At 46.0% G+C, this 17,922-nt stretch overlaps 4 protein-coding genes and 2 gene segments (V, D, J or C); all 6 read left to right on the top strand.

The window, feature by feature from the left end:
• Positions 1-17,922, top strand: part of LOC101099449 — a 328,726-nt gene that overhangs the window by 250,939 nt on the left and 59,865 nt on the right.
• LOC123381268 (immunoglobulin lambda-1 light chain-like) overlaps positions 1-17,922 on the top strand; it is a 670,720-nt gene that overhangs the window by 602,452 nt on the left and 50,346 nt on the right. The gene's annotated exons all lie outside the window — the stretch shown is intronic.
• The window catches only part of LOC105260055 (immunoglobulin lambda-1 light chain-like), a 512,144-nt gene that overhangs the window by 452,396 nt on the left and 41,826 nt on the right, over positions 1-17,922 (top strand). The window lies entirely within an intron of this gene.
• The window catches only part of LOC109497182 (immunoglobulin lambda-1 light chain), a 638,912-nt gene that overhangs the window by 597,182 nt on the left and 23,808 nt on the right, over positions 1-17,922 (top strand). The window contains exons 1-2 of one of the 12 annotated variants that reach the window (XM_045041892.1): positions 3,769-3,904; positions 4,176-4,466. The exons of 9 other annotated variants lie outside the window; for them this stretch is intronic. In XM_045041892.1, coding sequence (XP_044897827.1) covers positions 3,859-3,904; positions 4,176-4,466 — 337 coding nt within the window. In that variant the 5' untranslated portion in view covers positions 3,769-3,858. Of the gene's footprint in view, positions 1-3,768; positions 3,905-4,175; positions 4,474-17,922 lie in introns of those variants that run through there. 2 more of the 12 variants (XM_045041888.1, XM_045041889.1) reach the window with 2 other exon arrangements.
• Positions 1-17,922, top strand: part of LOC111557369 (immunoglobulin lambda-1 light chain) — an 88,733-nt gene that overhangs the window by 55,537 nt on the left and 15,274 nt on the right. The window lies entirely within an intron of this gene.
• Positions 1-17,922, top strand: part of LOC109496970 — a 927,213-nt gene that overhangs the window by 898,346 nt on the left and 10,945 nt on the right.

Raw genomic sequence — 17,922 nt, 5'->3', positions numbered from 1 at the left:
CATGGCAGCAGAAATGGCTGGCAGTGACTCACAGTGACACAGAAGGATGGGGGATGGGACACAACCCTCCTGTCACAGCCTGCCTCTCATTCCCACCTGCCCTCTGAGCAGCTGTTGGTTAGGCCTTAGGATCAGGTATTCTCCCTGGTCCTGGCCTGACCCTCCAGTGTGGGAGAATCCAGTAAGTTCTCTGTGCTCTGGTCTGTGTTTATCCTAATGAACAGAGTTGGGGGCTATTCTGACTATTTGGATTGTAATTGAGTATTATGGTTGATAGTAAAGATTTGGGGTTTCATTAAATATCACACGGGTCCCAGATATAATCACATGTTACTCAGGAGGGGAGACAGCTGTCCCAACAGCACAGTCCTGCAGAAACTCCTCCTCTCCTTGGATACAGGCAGCCTGCACGGGCCACAGGGGCCATGTGTACTCGCTTTCCTCGATGAGGCATCCCCACATCCGGAAGGACTGCCTGATGCTTCATGAAGACGGGACCAGGCCCCTGCTGCCCCAGACCCTTCCTTAGATTTTACACAAACTGTGGAGGAAGTGCAGCCGCCATCTTGGATCCCACCTGGGGACTTTCTCCTGGCACCACTGTCCTCCCACTGCCCCCAATCCCATCCCCTGCACCAGGCAGGTCCGACCCTTAGCTCAGGACTGACCCACAGGGACTCACACCCACCCCCAGGCTGACCCTGTGTGGTGGCTTTGCCTGCATTCTGGTCCCAGCTGTCGTTCTGAGGGAGGAGACCTTATCCAAGACATGAATAAGTTTTTTTCATAAATTGAATTTCTCTTCACAAATCTTTGACTTGTGGTTTTGAAATCAATTTTTAGAGCAATTTCATGAGGTCAAAACGACACATGAGGAATGTTTTAAGAGGGAAAGCAGATGCTTCCCCAGTTTCCACTCCTGGCTTGAATCAGAGCAATACCTTCATGGGAGTGGGGAGACACAGGACAGAGAATCATTTTCTCCTCACAAAAGCATCACAAGTGCAATTGGAATATTTCCTCTAAAATTTATTTATTACTTATTGATATGAGGAACTAAGTAAAAAGATAATTTTTGGTGGGATTCCCTATGACTGAAATGGTATTTCCAGGGAATTTTCAGGTTCAAGGATCATGAACGGGTCACTATAGAGTTATTCTCCAGAGATTCTCACCATAGGCTTTGTCAACATGACTTAATGGGCTGGCACGTCCCTAGTCCAGGTGGCCCCATGCCAAGTGTAGCAGCGCCCCCCATAGGCAGCTTCCAGATCTGAGAGGAAGAAGCTGTCTCCTTCAGGACCTGGAACATTCTGGCTGAAGTTGTTCCACATCCCCTCTCAGCCTGCGCAGCCTTCCTCACCTGGTGCAGGTGACTGCTGCTGCCTGGCACCTGCAGCCTCTGCTCTTCTCTCTGCCTCTCAGGGACTGGGGACCTGCAAGCCTCTCCCAGCTTCCCTTCCCTGTCAGGTGCACCCCTCCCTCATGTTCCTGTTCAGCTCAGCCAGTCTGTGGGGCGTTGGGGAAAACAGTGCTAGGTCATCCACGTGGGACAAAACAGGAGGACAGGACAAGCGACACGTGTAGCACCCTAGTCTCCCTGTGGCTTTTAGGTGTGTAAGCAGGGAGGAAAGGGACAATAATACTGCCCTGCTAATAACCACTGCCCTCAGCCCCCAGGTGACCTAGGAAGTTCCCAGGCACTGAGCACACTTGTGTCAAACCTGTTCCTACCTCAGCAGCCTCCTCCTGTTCGTGCCTAGCAGGTGGCCTTGAGAACTTGACTTATTACCTGGAAATTGCCTCTTACCACACCTGACCACACCCTCTGTGCCCAGAATGCTCACCTTAGGAGAAAACTCCATATAGTCCCTGAACTGGGTTGGGTTCCCAGGTCCTTCAGGTTTGTCCCGTTCTTTCAGATCCTATATCCCCCTGCCCGTGCCTACAGAGGGCATGACTGGGCTCCTCCCACACACATTCCACTGTGTGTTTCTCTTCCTGACTTTAGCAGGGCCAGAGTCCCCTCCTCAAGAGGGATCTATGTCTAGATCATGCAGAATTCCTACGATGCAATGTGAGTCAAACTAATGTGGGTCTGAATAAATGTCTGTCTCTGTTTTGGGGGCATTAGTGTCCAGGCACCCCACCACACATTAGCCCTGTATCTGCAGTTGACACCAAAAAGAGCCACCCTGAGTCCTGGGTCCCCCATGTGACACCACCTGTGTGACCTCCCACTACCTCAGAGACAGATGCAGGGATGCCTCAGTGAAACCTGTGCTCTCTTCCTCCAAAGGAGCCTGTTACATTTTCATGGGTAATCTAGGCCCCTCATGTAAGAATGCAAGGCGAGCTGGGGCACCTCGGTGGCTCAGCTGGTTGAGCATCCGACTTCAGGTCATGATCTCTAGATTCGTGAGTTCGAGCCCCACATCGGGCTCACTGCTGTCAGCCTGTCAGCACAGAGCCCGCTTTGGATCTTCTATCCCTCTCTCTCTCTGCTCCTCCCCTGCTCACACTCTCCTCGAAATAAATAAATATTAAAAAAAAAAAAAAGAATGTGAGGCAAGTAGAAGCCACGCATAGAAACCTCATTCCTCACTGTGGCAACAGTCCATGGAGCAGGAATCAGGACCTGAGCTGTAGGTTATGAATCTACACTTTACAAAGAAAGCCCCTGCAATCCAGCAGCCATTTGGAGTGGCCCCCGGGGGGCAGCAGAGATCACCTGCCAAAACCACACGTAGATCCGGCTCCTAACAGGCAAAGGGGTTTAGTAAGCAGGAACTTCGGGACAATTGTTCAATTATTTGCCATTGGTCTATAGTGTCATCCTTCACTCTCACGTTCAAATTCTTCAGGGTATGTGTGTGTTGGGTCCTGCTCATGAAGACACTGCCTATTTAACTAATACAGGTCCAGGCATTTTGTCTCCCACCAACCCATGCCCTAGCTCACCCTAATGAAACAAAATCCTGTCACTGCCCACAAACACCCATCCTCCCTAGGATCACACGTTTCCCCTCCCTCCCCTGTGCTGACAGACTCAGCTGCTCCTCCTTCCTGGAAGTTCCTCCCACCTGCCCCCTCACCTGTCCCTCCACTCACCTCCCTCAAGGAAGGGGGAGGGGACTGGAAAGTTCTGTTCTTCCCTATTCCCAGTGCCTGCAACAGTGATTTTCTCTGTAAGCTTTTTTCAACTGAACTTATACATTAAGATGTTTGCTACATGTTTTTCCAGCAACTGAAGACAACTTAATTATAGTAAACATTCCCTTGAGGAGTTACTAAACTTTAAAGCCCCCTCTCATTATTTTATACAACAATCATTTCTTTGGCCTCTGATCTGACACCAAAATGGGGATGCTGAGTCACAACCTCTATGACCCGCTGCAGGAGCTCATGGCTCAGAGCAGACATTTACAGCACCATGATGGTTTTGTAAACTCCATGTACTCTAGACAGAGGATGAATTTTATTTGGGTTCTGTGGCCAAAAGCTGTGATCTGGGATAGGACCCTATACCTGTGTGAGCCTTATAGCGTCACCTATAGAATGGGCTCAGAAAATACAGACTCCACCTTTGAGGTCTCAGTGGTCAGACCAGCCAAGGAGTAAACCCAGGACATTGAACTGGGAGGGAGATACCAGCCCCAGACTATGGGACAGGGCTGCCCCTCCCCTCTCTGTGTCCCTTAGGGCAGAGCCCTTCTCTGAAACCACAAAGCTCCACAACAGCAACCCCAGAGGCCCAGCTGATTTGCATAAGCAGCAGGTCTCTCCAGCAAGGGGATAAGAGATGTCTGGAAGGAACTTTGCCCAAGGTCTTGGTAGCAGGATCAGCGTGTCTCCACCATGGCCTGGACCCCTCTTCTCCTCAGTATCCTGGCTCACTGCACAGGTGAGAGGTGTAATCTCCACTTGTGCTCACTGGTTCTGTGTGAGCCCAAAGGGGATGGTGCTGACCAGAGAAAGGGGTGGAAAGAATCTTATTTGTTCAAAGGATCCTTCCCACCAGCCAGTCCCATAAGCTCCTGGGGCTAAGACTTATAAGAGAGGGTACCCTGGGGGTACAGAGAATCCCTGGGGCTCAATGCAGGCCAGGCAGCTTATGGGATTTCCCAGAAATGGGTCCTTCATCTTCTAGCCCAACCCATTTTTCTCTCTTGCAGGTTCCATGGCCTCCTACGTGCTGACCCAGCCCCCGTCGGTGTCAGTGAACCTGGGACAGACAGCCAGAATCACCTGTGGGGGAAACAACATTGGAAGTAAACATGCTTACTGGTACCAGCAGAAGCCAGGCCAGGCCCCCATGCTGGTCATTTACTATAGCAGCAACCGGCCCTCAGGGATCCCTGACCGATTCTCTGGCACCAACTCGGGGAACACGGCCACCCTGACCATCAGCGGGGCCCGGGCTGAGGACGAGGCTGACTATTACTGTCAGGTGTGGGATAACAGTGGTAATGCTCACAGTGACACAGGCAGATGGGGAAGTGAGACACAAACCCCTTCCCCATCTGTATCACACTCTTCTCCAGCCTCAGCAGTCTGACCCAGGTCCCCAGACCTCCTATCCACCCACGCTTCACGCAGCACCACCAGAGGATATATCAGGGTTGACCTGGGGGCTCTTGGGATTTTTTTTGAGCCTGAGTATGTTTGGGAACAGAGGACCTGAGTGGAAGGACAAACAGAAAGAAACATCCATCCGCTGCTCCTTACCCCTCCATGTCCATATGGCGGTCATGGGCCGTTCCTTCACCCAACTGACGAATATTAGAGGCCTGAATTTCTCAGCTCAGCTGAGCTCCAGAAGCCCTGCCACCATGACAGCTGGGGATTCTGAGTGGAGCACACTAGTGCATTATTCACTGTGGTGTCACCCCCCTCCTGGGCTCACACATGCACCCACCTCTGCCTGGAGCCCCTGACAGCTCACAGGGGTCCTCCTCACTGCGAAGTGCCCTTGGATCAGACAACTGCCTCCCCAGGTTTCTTCCCCTTCTCAGAGAGGTTCAGGTGCATGCTGGCCTGAGTGAATGAAGGCCCTGCCTCAGGTTCAGATGTCCTGAAGGTCTCAGCTTTAGAGCTCCCTGCAGGGATGGAGGCCTCATCTGATGTCTCACTGCACGTGGGTCACTTCTCCTTCTGCCCAGTCTGACCTTCCTCCTCCTTCCAGATCTCCTACACATGTACTTCTCCATCTCAGAGTCTGATTCCAGGAACCCAATCCAGGTTGGCCAGTATCCCTGACAGGGTCTTCAGGGACATGAAGAGGCTACTATATAAACACATAAAGCTCCAGTTTGTGCCCCAAATCCCCAATATATGTGTCAAAATCCCCAACAGATTAGATTGTTCCTCGTATTTTTAAACAATGAGAAAAGATGCAGACACACTAGGTGCTCTGGGTTCTGACAGACAGTTGAAGGGTCACATCTATCCTGATGGTGAATGAGGGACATTGGGGCAGTTGCCTCCTCCTACAAAGTGACCAGAAGATACACAACCATGGACTGAGACACAAAATGGGTGCAATTGCACTTCAACCCCCCAAATCTCGCACAACATTCTTTCTTCACACCCACCCTACCCCAGAATATAGACAGAAAACAATTCTGTGAAATACAGTTCAGTCTGTCGATGTTGACACATAATAAGCCACCACAGTCCAACCTCATCCACGTGAAATCCACCCAATCCAGGCAAACTACAATCTCCAAATAAAGAGAATATTGGCAGCCATGCTTCCACGTGATGTGACAAACTATCCAAACTATCCAATGAAAAATTACCAACATGTTCATCCTTTCCCAGGAGGATACAAAGTATACTACTGTCTGATGGTGGTATTTATTTTTGTCCCAGCTGAAATGATATCCTATAGCTTCATATTGAGACATAAAGTTAACTATTATGAACACATTGGATGTTAGATGATAATGAGATGACCCAGGAGAACAAAACAGAAACATAGGATTAATAGGTTTCCAAACATATTCATATCAACATAAGGAAGAAACACTTGTTCCTTCTATTGTCCTCATTTCTGCCACTACCCTGTGGTCAGAGTTTTATGTCTATAGTTACATCTTCACCACCCACTCCATATTCCCCTTCCCTCAGCAAACACCTGAGTTAGTCAGTTGGGTCCCTGCCAGTTGAGACGACCAAACCTCCATTCCGGAACATTCACCCATTATCAGACCTGTTGAATTGTATTGTGGTGAGTTGATGACTACAGTCACAGACCCAGGGAATATTAGGGGATCTCCTGAATCCATACATCCACCTACTTACCCTCATTGTGTAGTAGAAAATCCCTTACCCCTTGACAGTAGCCAAGAATCACCCTAGCCAGTACCCCCTACTTTTCCCAATGACTCACTGCCAGGCAGAGCCAAAGGGTTCATGGTGCACACTCAGCCAGCAGGGCCGTGCGATCAAGCAAAGCACAAAGTCCCAAGGATGACAAGGGAACATTTAGTTGATGGCTCACTGGGGATAACAGTGAGTGCTGCTACTTGCACTCCCACCCCAATTCCTAGACCCGTGAATCCCAACTAGGGGAGAAGCAATACCATATATGTCTAATACATGACAACTGAAAGTACATACAGAGTCCCAGAGGACATGGCGTGAACCCTGTGTGCTATTGCCACCACCCAGGTGGCAGCAGAGGTCACTTGCCTAGCCACCTGGTGATGGAGTGGGCCTGGTATCAGGGCTCCTAACATGGCAGGGGGAGCTAGTAACCATGACCTAAGATCTGAAGGAAAAGGTATCTTCCTTCTTAAGTATCATGCTTGACACTGATGTACAAAATCCTTTGGCTCCTTATTCCTCTGATCCAGATCTTGCAGTAATTATTTCTTAGGCACAGATCTGGGACTTCAATCTCCTACATACACCCCAGTGGTGTTAAGGCTCTCTTAAGTCTGCAAAGCCCCCAAGACGATGGGACAAGATGGAGGAACAGCATGGAAGTTTTTTGTGTGTTTGTGTGTGTGTGTGTGTGTGTGTGTGTGTGTGTGTGTCTCGTCCCTGAAATACAGCAAGATCAACACTAAACCACCCTGCAAACCTAGAAAATTGATTTGAGGATTAACACAACAATCTGCACAACCTGACCAGAGAACTTAGCAGGTACGTGGAACAAAGAGATGAACTGGGGGAGAAGCCATGGAGGGCAGGGGGCTGTTTTTGTTTGTGGAGAGGGAATGGAGGCGGGGGGTGGGGGAGAATACGGGAAAAGTATCCCCCCCCCCCCTGCAAAAGCAGCTGGAGAGAAAGTGGAAAAGTAGAAACAGCCGCAGGGACTGAACCAAAAAGGGAGAAAGGAGAGGGTTTAAATTCCACTAAGACTCTATAAACAGGGGGAGTGCAGAGGCTGAAACTCTGTAGCTCGATACCTGGTGGTGCTCTGGTGGGAAGGACGAATCCCCGGGAGCAGACTGAAGTCCAGGTGTCTTCGGGACACACGGGAGACGCAGTTCCCCTGCTGGGAGGGCTCCCCACAGGCAAAGATCCCAAAGGATCCTGAACAACAACCACATTCGCTGGTGCTGGAACAAGCTGGGTGAAGCCTGGTGACAGATTTGTGTTGTGATTTTCCATAATCTCTGAAAAGCTGCTGCTACACTATCTCGCGAAGTGTTTCTGGGGTGGGCTGGCACTCAGCCACAGTCTCTGGGCATCACCAGCAGCACGGTCCGCAAACATTCCTGGGTGCAGCCGGCACCTGGCCATTGCTCAGTGAGACCCTCCCCCAGAGGGTCTGAGTGGGTCAAAGCCACAGTCCCTCAGAAGCGAGGGGTCAGGAAACACAGCCGCATCTGAGATAAAACTCAGGAGGGAGGTACCGCCTGGCAACCTGACAGCTTGGTCACAGACAGTGTAAAAGCAGGGAGTGGACGGAAACCGGAGACAAAGGAAGGGTGCGCGACTGCCGATCAGGGAGAACAGAGTTCTAACACTACAGACTGGTAGATGGGTGACGCCATTTTTGCCTCTCCTGCGCATGCACATACACACACACACACAAGCGCCACAATAATCCACCCCAGTAAGCTAAGCAGCACCATCTAGTGGAGAATGGAGCCATTACACTAAGCCCCTCACCTGGGCCAACCTTGCTCTTCAGGAACACCACAAGTCTCTCCACCTGCTTAGTTTACAGACTATAAAGTGTTTCATAGTTTGACATCTAGGGAAAGACAAGGTGATTTCAATGGTATTTCAGTCTGTTCGCTGGTCCATCTATTCAATTTTCTTTTTTTTTTTCTTTTTCATTTCTTTTCTTTTTCTTGAATAGGGAAAGAGAAAAAAATGTATTTTTATTTTCAATTTTTATTAAAAATATTTTTTATTTTTTTCTACAATATTTTCTTACTTTTTTGTAAATTTTTCAAATTCTGTTTTACTTCCATCATTTCATTTTATTCTATTTCATTGTATTCATTTTCACAGGAAGTTCATGACCACTAAACTACCCTGCAAGAAATTTTAAGGGGGACTCTCTGAGGGAGAAAAGACAAGGAAACAAAAAAAGACCAAAAGCAACAAAGACTAGAAAGGACCAGAGAACACCACCAGAAACTCTAAATCTAAAAGAAACATAATGGCAATAAACTCATATCTTACAGTACTCACTCTAAATGTCAATGGATTAATGCTCCAATCAAAAGACATAGGGTAAAAGAATGGATAAGAAAACAAGACCCATCTATATGCTGTTTACAAGAGACCCACTTTAGACCTAAAGACACCTTCAGATTGAAAGTAAGGGGATGGAGAACCATCTATCATGCTATTGGTGGACAAAAGAAAGCCAGAATAGCCATACTTATATCAGACAATCCAGACTTTAAATTAAAGACTGTAACAAGAGATGAAGAAGGGCATTATCTCATAATTAAGGGGTCTATCCACCAAGAAGATCTAACAATTGTAAACATTTATGCTTCAAATGTGAAGGCGCTCAAACATATAAATCAATTAATCACAAACATAAACTCATTGATAATAATACCATAATAGTAAGGGACTTCAACACCCCACTTACAACAATGGACAGATCATCTAAACAGAAAATCAACAAGGAAACAATGGCTTTGAATGACACACTGGACCAGATGGACTTACCAGAAATATTCAGAACATTTCATCCTAAAGCAGCAGAATATACGTTCTTCTCCAGTACACATGGAACCTTCTCCAGTATACATCACATACTGGTACATAAATCAGCCCTCAACAAGTACAAAAAGATTGAGATCATACCGTGCAGATTTTCAGACCACAACGCTCTGAAACTAGAAGTCAGCCACAAGAAAAAATGTGGAAAGATAACAAATACTTGGAGACTAAAGACCATCCTACTGAGGAATGAATGGGCTAACCAAGAAGTTAAAGCGGAAATTAAAAAGTACATAGAAGCCAATGAAAATGATAACATCACAGCCCAAAACCTCTGGAACTCTGCAAAGGCAGTCATAAGAGGGACGTATATAGCAATCCAGGCCTTCCTAAAGAAGACAGAAAGATCACAGATACACAACCTAACCTTACACCTTAAAGAGCTGGAAAAAGAACAGCAAATAAAACCCCAAACCAGCAGAAGACAGGAAATAATTGAGATTAGAGCAAAAATCAATGCTATTGAAACAAACAAACAAAAAAAAACAAACAAACAAAAACAGTAGAATAGATCAATGAAACCAGAAGCTTGTTCTTTGAAAGAATTAACAACATTAATAAACCCCTAGCCAGTTTGATCAAAAAGAAAAAGGAAAGGACCCAAATAAATAAAACCAAGAATGAAAGAGGAGAGATCACAAGCAACATAGCAGAAATAAAAGCAATAATAAGAGAATATTATGAGCAATTATATGCCAATAAAATGGGAAATCTGGAAGAAATGGACAACTTCCTAGAAACATATACACTACCAAAACGGAAACAGGAAGAAATAGAAAAGTTGAACAGACCCATAACCAGTAAAGAAATTAAATTAGTAGTCAAAAATCTCCCAAAACACAAGCGTCCAGGGCCAGATGGCTTTCCAGGGGAATTCTACCAAACGTTTAAGGAAAAGTTAACACCTATTCTCTTGAAGCTGTTCCAAAAATAGAAATGGAAGGAAAACTTCCAAACTCTTTCTCTGAAGCCAGCATTACCTTGATTCCAAAACCAGACAAAGACGCCACTAAAAAGGAGAACTATAGACCAATTTCCCTAATGTACAAGGATGCAAAAATCCTCAACAAGATATTAGCCAGCCGGATCCAACAATACATTAAAAAAAATTATTGACCATGACCAAGTGGTATTTATACCTGGGATGTAGGGCTGGTTCAATATCCGCAAACTATCAATGTGATTCATCACATGAATAAAAGAAAGGACAAGAACCACATGATCCTCTCAACAGATGCAGAGGAAGCATTTGGCAAAATACAGCATCCTTTCTTGATAAAAACCCTCAAGAAAGTAGGGACAGAAGGATCATACCTGGAGATCATAAAAGCCATATAAGAAAGACCCAATGCTAATATCATTCTCAATGGGGAAAAACTGAGAGCTTTCCCCCTAAGGTCAGGAACAAGACAGGGATGTCCACTCTTGCCACTGCTATTCAACATAGTATTGGAAGTCTTAATCCCAGCAATCAGACAACACAAAGAAATAAAGGCATCCAAATCGGCAAGGAGGAAGGCAAACTTTCACTCCTTGCAGACAACATGATGCTCTATATGGAAAACCCAAAAGATTACACCCAAAAAACTGCTAGAACTGATCCGTGAATTCAGCAAAGTGGCAGGATATAAAATCAATGCATAGATATCGGTTGAATTCCTATACACCAACAATGAAGCAACAGAAAGAGAAATCAAGGAATGGATCCCATTTACAATTGCACCAAAAACCATAAAATACCTAGGAATAAATCTAACCAAAGAGGTGAAAAATCTACACACTGAAAACTATAGAAAGCTTGTGAAAATATTGAAGAAGACACAAAAAAAAAATGGAAAAAGATTCCATGCTCCTGGATAGGAAGAACAAATATTGTTAAAATGTCAATACTACCCAAAGCAGTCTTCATATTCAATGTAATACCTATCAAAATAACACCAGTATTCTTCACAGAGCTAGAACAAACAATCCTATGATTTGTATGGAACCAGAAAAGACCCTAAATAGCCAAAGCAGTCAGGGTGCCTGGGTGGTGCAGTCGGTTAAGCGTCCGACTTCAGCCAGGTCACGATCTCGCGGTCCGTGAGTTCAAGCCCCGCGTCAGGCTCTGGGCTGATGGCTCAGAGCCTGGAGCCTGTTTCCGATTCTGTGTCTCCCTCTCTCTGGCCCTCCCCCGTTCATGCTCTGTCTCTCTCTGTCTCAAAAATAAATAAACGTTGAAAAAAAAATTTTTTTTTAAATAAATAAATAAATAAATAGCCAAAGCAGTCTTGAAAAAAAAAAAAAACAAAAACAAAGGAAACATCACAATCCTGGACTTCAAGCTGTATTACAAAGCTGTAATCATCAAGACAGTATGGTACTGGCACAAAAACAGACACTCAGATCAGTGGAACAGAATAGAAAACCCAGAAATAGACCCACAAATGTATGGCCAACTAATCTTTGACAAAGCAGGAAAGAATATCCAATGGAATAAAGACAGTCTCTTTAGCAAGTGGTGCTGGGAAAAATGGACAGTGGCATGCAGAAGAATGAATGTGGACCACTTTCTTACAGCATACACAAAAATAAACTCAAAATGGATGAAAGACCTCAATGTAAGACAGGAAGCCCTCAAAATCCTAGAAGAGAAAGCAGGCAAAAAACCTCTTTGACCTTGGCCGCAGCAACTTCTTACTCAACATGTCTCCAGAGGCAAGGGAAACAAAAGCAAAAATGAACTTTTGGGACCTCAACAAAATAAAAAGCTTCTGCACAGCGAAGGAAACAATCAGCAAAACTAAAAGGCAGCCGACAGAATGGGAGAAGATATTTGCAAATGACATATCAGATAAAGGGTTAGTATACAAAATCTATAAAGAACTTATCAAACTCAACACCCCAAAATCAAATAATCCAGTGAAGAAATGGGAAAAATACATGAATAGATACTTCTGCAAAGAAGACATCCAGATGGCCAAATGACACATGAAAAAATGCTCAACATCACTCATCATCAGGGAAATATAAATCAATACCACAATGAGATACCACCTCACACCTGTCAGAATGGCTAACATTAACAACTCAGGCAACAACAGATGTTGGCGAGGATGCGGAGAAAGAGGATCTCTTTTGCATTGTTGGTGGGAATGCAAACTCGTGCATCCACTCTGCAAAATAGTATGGAGGTTCCTCAAAAAAGTAAAAATAGAACTACCCTACGACCCAGCAATTGCACTACTAGGTATTTATCCAAGGGATACAGGTATGCTGTTTCAAAGGGGCACATGCACCCCAATGTTTATAGCAGCACTGTCAACAATAACCAAAGTATGGAAAGAGCCAAAATGTCCATCGATGGATGGATGGATGGATAAAGAAGATGTGGTATATATATACAATGGAATATTACTCAGCAATCAAAAAGAATGAAATCTTGCCATTTGCAACTACATGAATAGAATTAAGGGTATTATGCTAAGCTAAATTAGTCAGAGAAAGACAAATATCATATGACTTCAGTCATGTGAGGGCTTTAAGATACAAAACAGATGAACATAAGGGAAGGGAAGCAAAATATAAAACATTTTATAAAAACAGGGAGGGGAACAAAACATAAGAGACTCTTAAATATAGAGAACAAACATAGGGTTGCTAGAGGGGTTTTGGAGGGGGATGGGCTAAATGGGTAGGGGCTTAAGGAATCTACTCCTGAAATCATTGTTGCACCATGTGCTAACTAACTTGGATGCAAATTAAAAAATAAATAAATTATAGAATGTAAAAAAAGTCTATAAAGCCCCCTCCCTCTGAGAACACACATTGTACCCCCCTCTTTGCTCTGAGAGCCTCCTGTCCTGACTTCGAAGAGAAGTTCCTCCTTTCCCCCCTAAACCGTCTCCAGGGGGCTGGTGCCAATTTTCTTTTCTTTTTCTTTTTCCATTCCAAGGACACAGCAGCTATTCAATAACCATTACTCAACCTCATACATTATATTAAATATTTTTATTACCTAATGCATTTTCCCTAGCAACTGAAGTCAAAATTATCATTTCAATTTCACATGAAGTATTCTTAGAATTCAGCCAATTTCATTCTCTTATACTCAAATCATATCTTTTGAGCACGTGATATGTCCCTGCCCCAGCCACACATTGGAGATTCTGAGACACAGCACTTACCACCTGTCCAAGAGCTCATGGCCAAGGGTAGACTCTTACAGCAGCTCCATGGACCTTTAACAACTCCACGTGCACCTGGCAAGGAGGAAATTTTATTCAGGTTCTGGCTCTCACAAACTGTGATCTGCAATAGAACGCTGCTCCTGCTTCAGGGTTTCCCTGGAGTAGGGGTGAGGAGGGTCACTGCACTGGGGCCTGGGAATGTCAGAGGAGACTCAGTGCGGAAATGCTATGGAGATGGAGCTAGAAGCGGACCAGCTCGAGGCCCCCACCACAACACAACGATGGATGAGACACTTGGAACTCCTGGATGATATTAACCACCTTCCTTCTGAGCCAGAATGGAGCAGAGGAAAGACTGGGAGCCCAAGACAATCTCAGTATCACCACCATGACTCTGGCCACCTTCATGACAGCACCCAGAACGATTCAGTGAGCACGATTTCAGGTTCCCTGAAAACACAGATAGACTGTCTCTCAGTGGCCAGAACAGCCCAGGATGTAGGCCAGGGCATAGACTGAATGGGGGCTACAGCCCCAGACTAGTGACTACCAGGAGGAGGATCCCCTGGGCTGGGGGTGGAGACTACAAGGGATACCTGTCCTCTCTCTGTGCCTTGGGGCTGAGCCCTTCCCCCTTCTCTGCAACCACAAAGCTCTTCAGCAACAGCTCCAGAGCCTCCATTGATTTGCATAACCAGCAGGAGTCTCCAGCAAGGGAAAAAGAGAGGCCTTAGGAGGAATTTTGCCCAGCCTTGGACCTTAGTAGCAGAATTGGGGCGCCTCCACCACGGCCTGGACCCCTCTCCTCGTCGGCCTCCTTTCTCACTGCACAGGTGCTGTGCCCAGGCTCACTGGGATCTGGGACAAGCTTGGCCCTGACTCTGAGCTCCTGCCCCAGTGGGGGACAGGATCTCTTCACCTTGCTGCAGGATGAGGGGCTAAAGGGGTGAAATCTCCCATTTTGCTCACTGGCCCTGTGTGAGCTCTAAGGGGCTGCACCTGCCCAGAGAAAGGGACTGGGAGTTTCTCATTTTTTCAAAGGTTTTATCCACCAGCCAGGCCCATGGGCCCCTGGGGCTGAGATTGATGGGTGGGGACAACTCTGGGGGCCAAGAAACCTCTGGAGTTCAGTCCAGGCCAGGAAGGCAGAGCCCCGTCAGCTGGAAACCCACCTCTCATAATCTCTCTTGCAGGTTCTGTGGCCTCCAATGAGCTGACTCGGCTCCTGTCAGTGTCAGTGGCCCTGGGACAGACGCCAGGATCACCTGTGGAGAAAACAACATTGTAAGGAAATATGTCCAATGGCACCAGCAGAAGTCAGGCCAGGCCCCCATCTATTATTGCAGCAACTGGCCCTCAGAGATCCCTGAGTGATTCTCTGGCTCCCAACTCAGGGAACATGGCCACCCTGACCACCAGTGGGGCCCAGGCCAAGGACGAGGCTATTTCTGTGCCACCTACCATGTCATTGGGAGCACCTGGCAATGACTCACAGTGACACAGACAGATGGGGAAGTGAGACACAAATGCTCCTGCCCTGGCCTGATGCTCATTCTCTCCATCCTCTGAACAGCCACAGGCCACGTCTTAGGGTCGGGTGTCCTCTCTGGTCTTGGCCCTGACCCTCAGGGTTGGAAAGACTTCCCCTCAGGGCCTTTGTTTACCACACTGAGAAATAGTAGGGGGTGGGGAGGTAGGGGGCCTGTTTTGAATCACAAAGACTGTGGCGCCCTGTGGGTCCAGAGGTCCCCCTACTGGCTGAACCTTGGCACAGCCTTGTCCCCTCTCCAGGCAAGTAGCTCCTCACTCCTCTCAGGAGTGACCTGAAAAGTCAAGATACTGGAAGGAAAATGCGCAGCTCCTAGCTGGCCCCTGATTCATGGGGGTCCTTCCACTTGTTGGTTTATGTGATCACCCTTCGCTGAGACCCAGGATCTTTATGCATCAGAGAAGAGCCTCCTTGATGGGAGGGGGCCCGGGCCTGCAGCTGAGCCCTCAGCACCATTGCCCACCCACCCTCCAAAAGAACCGAGGTTCACACTCCCTGCTCCTTTGTAAGTTTACATGTAAAGTTTTCACCAGAAGTTTGTAAAATGTTCACAGAGCTCTTGCACACATGTTGAGTGGAAGCAAATATCATATGATTGGATGCCCACTCTGTAACATTTAGAAATTTTTCAACTTTCTTTCCTCTTCTTGAACTCTGTTTTCATTCCACACCCCTTCCTGGATTTGATCTGCTTATATATTTTTATACCTGAAATACATACTGTCATACATCTCTATCCTAAAAATATGCACTAAATTTTTACATTCTAAAATTTAGTTTCATAGCCTGTGATCTTGAGTGTTAAATAGTTTTCTTCCAGTTGGCATCATAATTATTCATAGCAATATGTGAGCAACACAAAATAAACATATTAAAATTTTCATTTTTTGATTCATGGATCCATTGATAAATATGATGTTCCACTAGAATGAATCAGGGTCCTGTATCAATTCTGTCCTACCTTTCTTTTTTTTTTTTTTTTTTTTTTGAGAGAGAGAGAAAGAGAGAGAGAGAGAGAGGGAATGAGTCTCAAGGAGGATCCACACTCAGCATGGAGCCCAACACAGGGCTCCATCTCATGACCGTGAAATAGATCATGACCTGAGCCCAAATCAAGAATCAGAAGCTTTGGGCCCCTAGGTGGCTCAGTCAGCTAAGCATCTGACTTCAGCTCAGGTCGTGATCTCATGTTCATGAGTTTGAGCCCTACGCCGGGCTCTGTGTAGACAGCTCAGATCCTGGAGCCTACTTTAGATTCTGCATCTCCCTCTACCTGCCCTCCCCCTCTTGCACTCTGTCTCTCTGTCTCTCTCAAAAGTAAATAAACATTTTTAAAAAATTAAAAACAAAAAAAGAAACTTTATAGTTTCAATGTTATGTTTAAGACTATGATTTATCTTGGGGCACCTGAATGGCTCAGTCTGTTAAGCATCCGACTTCAGTTCAGGTCATGATCTCCCGGTTCGTGTATTCAAGCCCCGCGTCATCGGGCTCTGTGCTGACAGCTCAGAGCCTGGAGCCTGCTTCAGATCTGTGTCTTCCTTTCTCTCTGCCCCTCCCCTGCTCATGCTCTGTCTCTCCCTCTCTCAAAAATAAGTAAACATTTTTAAAAAATTTAAAAAAAAAAGAATTAGAAGCTTGACTGACTGAACCACCCAGGCATCCCCTGGCTTTCATTTTTGTATGAAGCTCAAAGAAACTTTGGTCTCATAAACAGAAGTTTTGTAATACAATTTCACTCACAGATCTGAGCTCCTTCCTAGTTATGTGCCAAAAATCATTAGTGGTTGATTGTCAAAAATTATTGTTTTCAATGATCTATCAGCTGGAAGCTCTATTTCATATTCTTTTAATTTTTTTTTGAAAGCAACGAGTTGGAAACCACCTGACTTCAAGAGGATTTGAACCAGTAGACAGTTTGATGCACCATCGGAATAGAATGAAGGGCTTATTGCTGCATCTGCTGGGAAAGGCACCTGCAAACAGCCCTGCCCTCATCTGTCAGCAACCTTGATGAAGAGAGCCACCTGGAGCTGAGCCATGGTCCTGCCCTGGGCAGCTGGCCTCTAAAGGCTGATCAACGTGAGGGCCTGAAGGCCCAGCCTCTCAACCCACCTGGGGAAACTGGGAAAGGCCATCTCAACAGCAAAGCTCCCCTATAGCTGATTCCTCCCTCTGCCCATCCTGCCTATCCTGCTTCCCACCCAACCCTTGCACAGGGGTTGGTCCCAATCACTCTCCCTGTAAACCTCCTGCAGTCTGGCTCCATCCCAGTATCAGCTTCTAGGGGAGAGAGGACCACCTGCACAGAGGTGTCACCTAGCCATCTGTCATCCACTTTCCCAGCTTCTGGGATATGCAACAAGAAACTTGAACAGAACTTACTAAGAGATCCCTTGTGTGTCATGTAATTTAAAAGATTGGGAAGAAATTGGGGGTGCCTGGGTAGCTCAGTTCAGCAGCCGACCTCAGCTCAGGTCATGTTCTCATCGTTTGTGAGTTCGAGCTGCATCGAGCTCTCTGCTGTCAGTGTGGAGCCCGCTTTGGAACTTCTGTCCCCCTCTCTCTCTCTGCCCCTCCCCAGCTCATGCTCTCTCTCTCAAAAATAAATAAATATTAACAATAATTTTTAAAAAATAAAAGATTGGGGAAAAGTAAAATATCTGTAATCATCGTGCAACTTTGCATCTTTACAAATTTTTTTGAAAAACATTATTTCCTCTTCTCATGTGTTTTAAACTATATTTTTTCCTCCAAAACTTGGGACTGCCGATTTGAATCATTCAATCTAGGGAAGAGTCCCACTGTTTAACCTAATTGGCAAAGCCAGTCCTCACTGTCCAAGGTACTATTCAGACGTACTTCTGTTAGAAACTGGCTCTAGTTGTCAACACAAGTAAACATCTGGATGGGTATTTCGGGGAATATTGTAAAATCACTGAAAAGCAAAGGATGTGTCTGGAGAAATGGTCAAACAATAAAGTGAGGTCGATTTTATGT

This window comes from Felis catus, chromosome D3 (genome assembly GCF_018350175.1).
Source record: "Felis catus isolate Fca126 chromosome D3, F.catus_Fca126_mat1.0, whole genome shotgun sequence".
Classification (NCBI taxonomy): domain Eukaryota; kingdom Metazoa; phylum Chordata; class Mammalia; order Carnivora; family Felidae; genus Felis; species Felis catus.
This window is presented reverse-complemented; position numbering and strand designations above follow the sequence as displayed.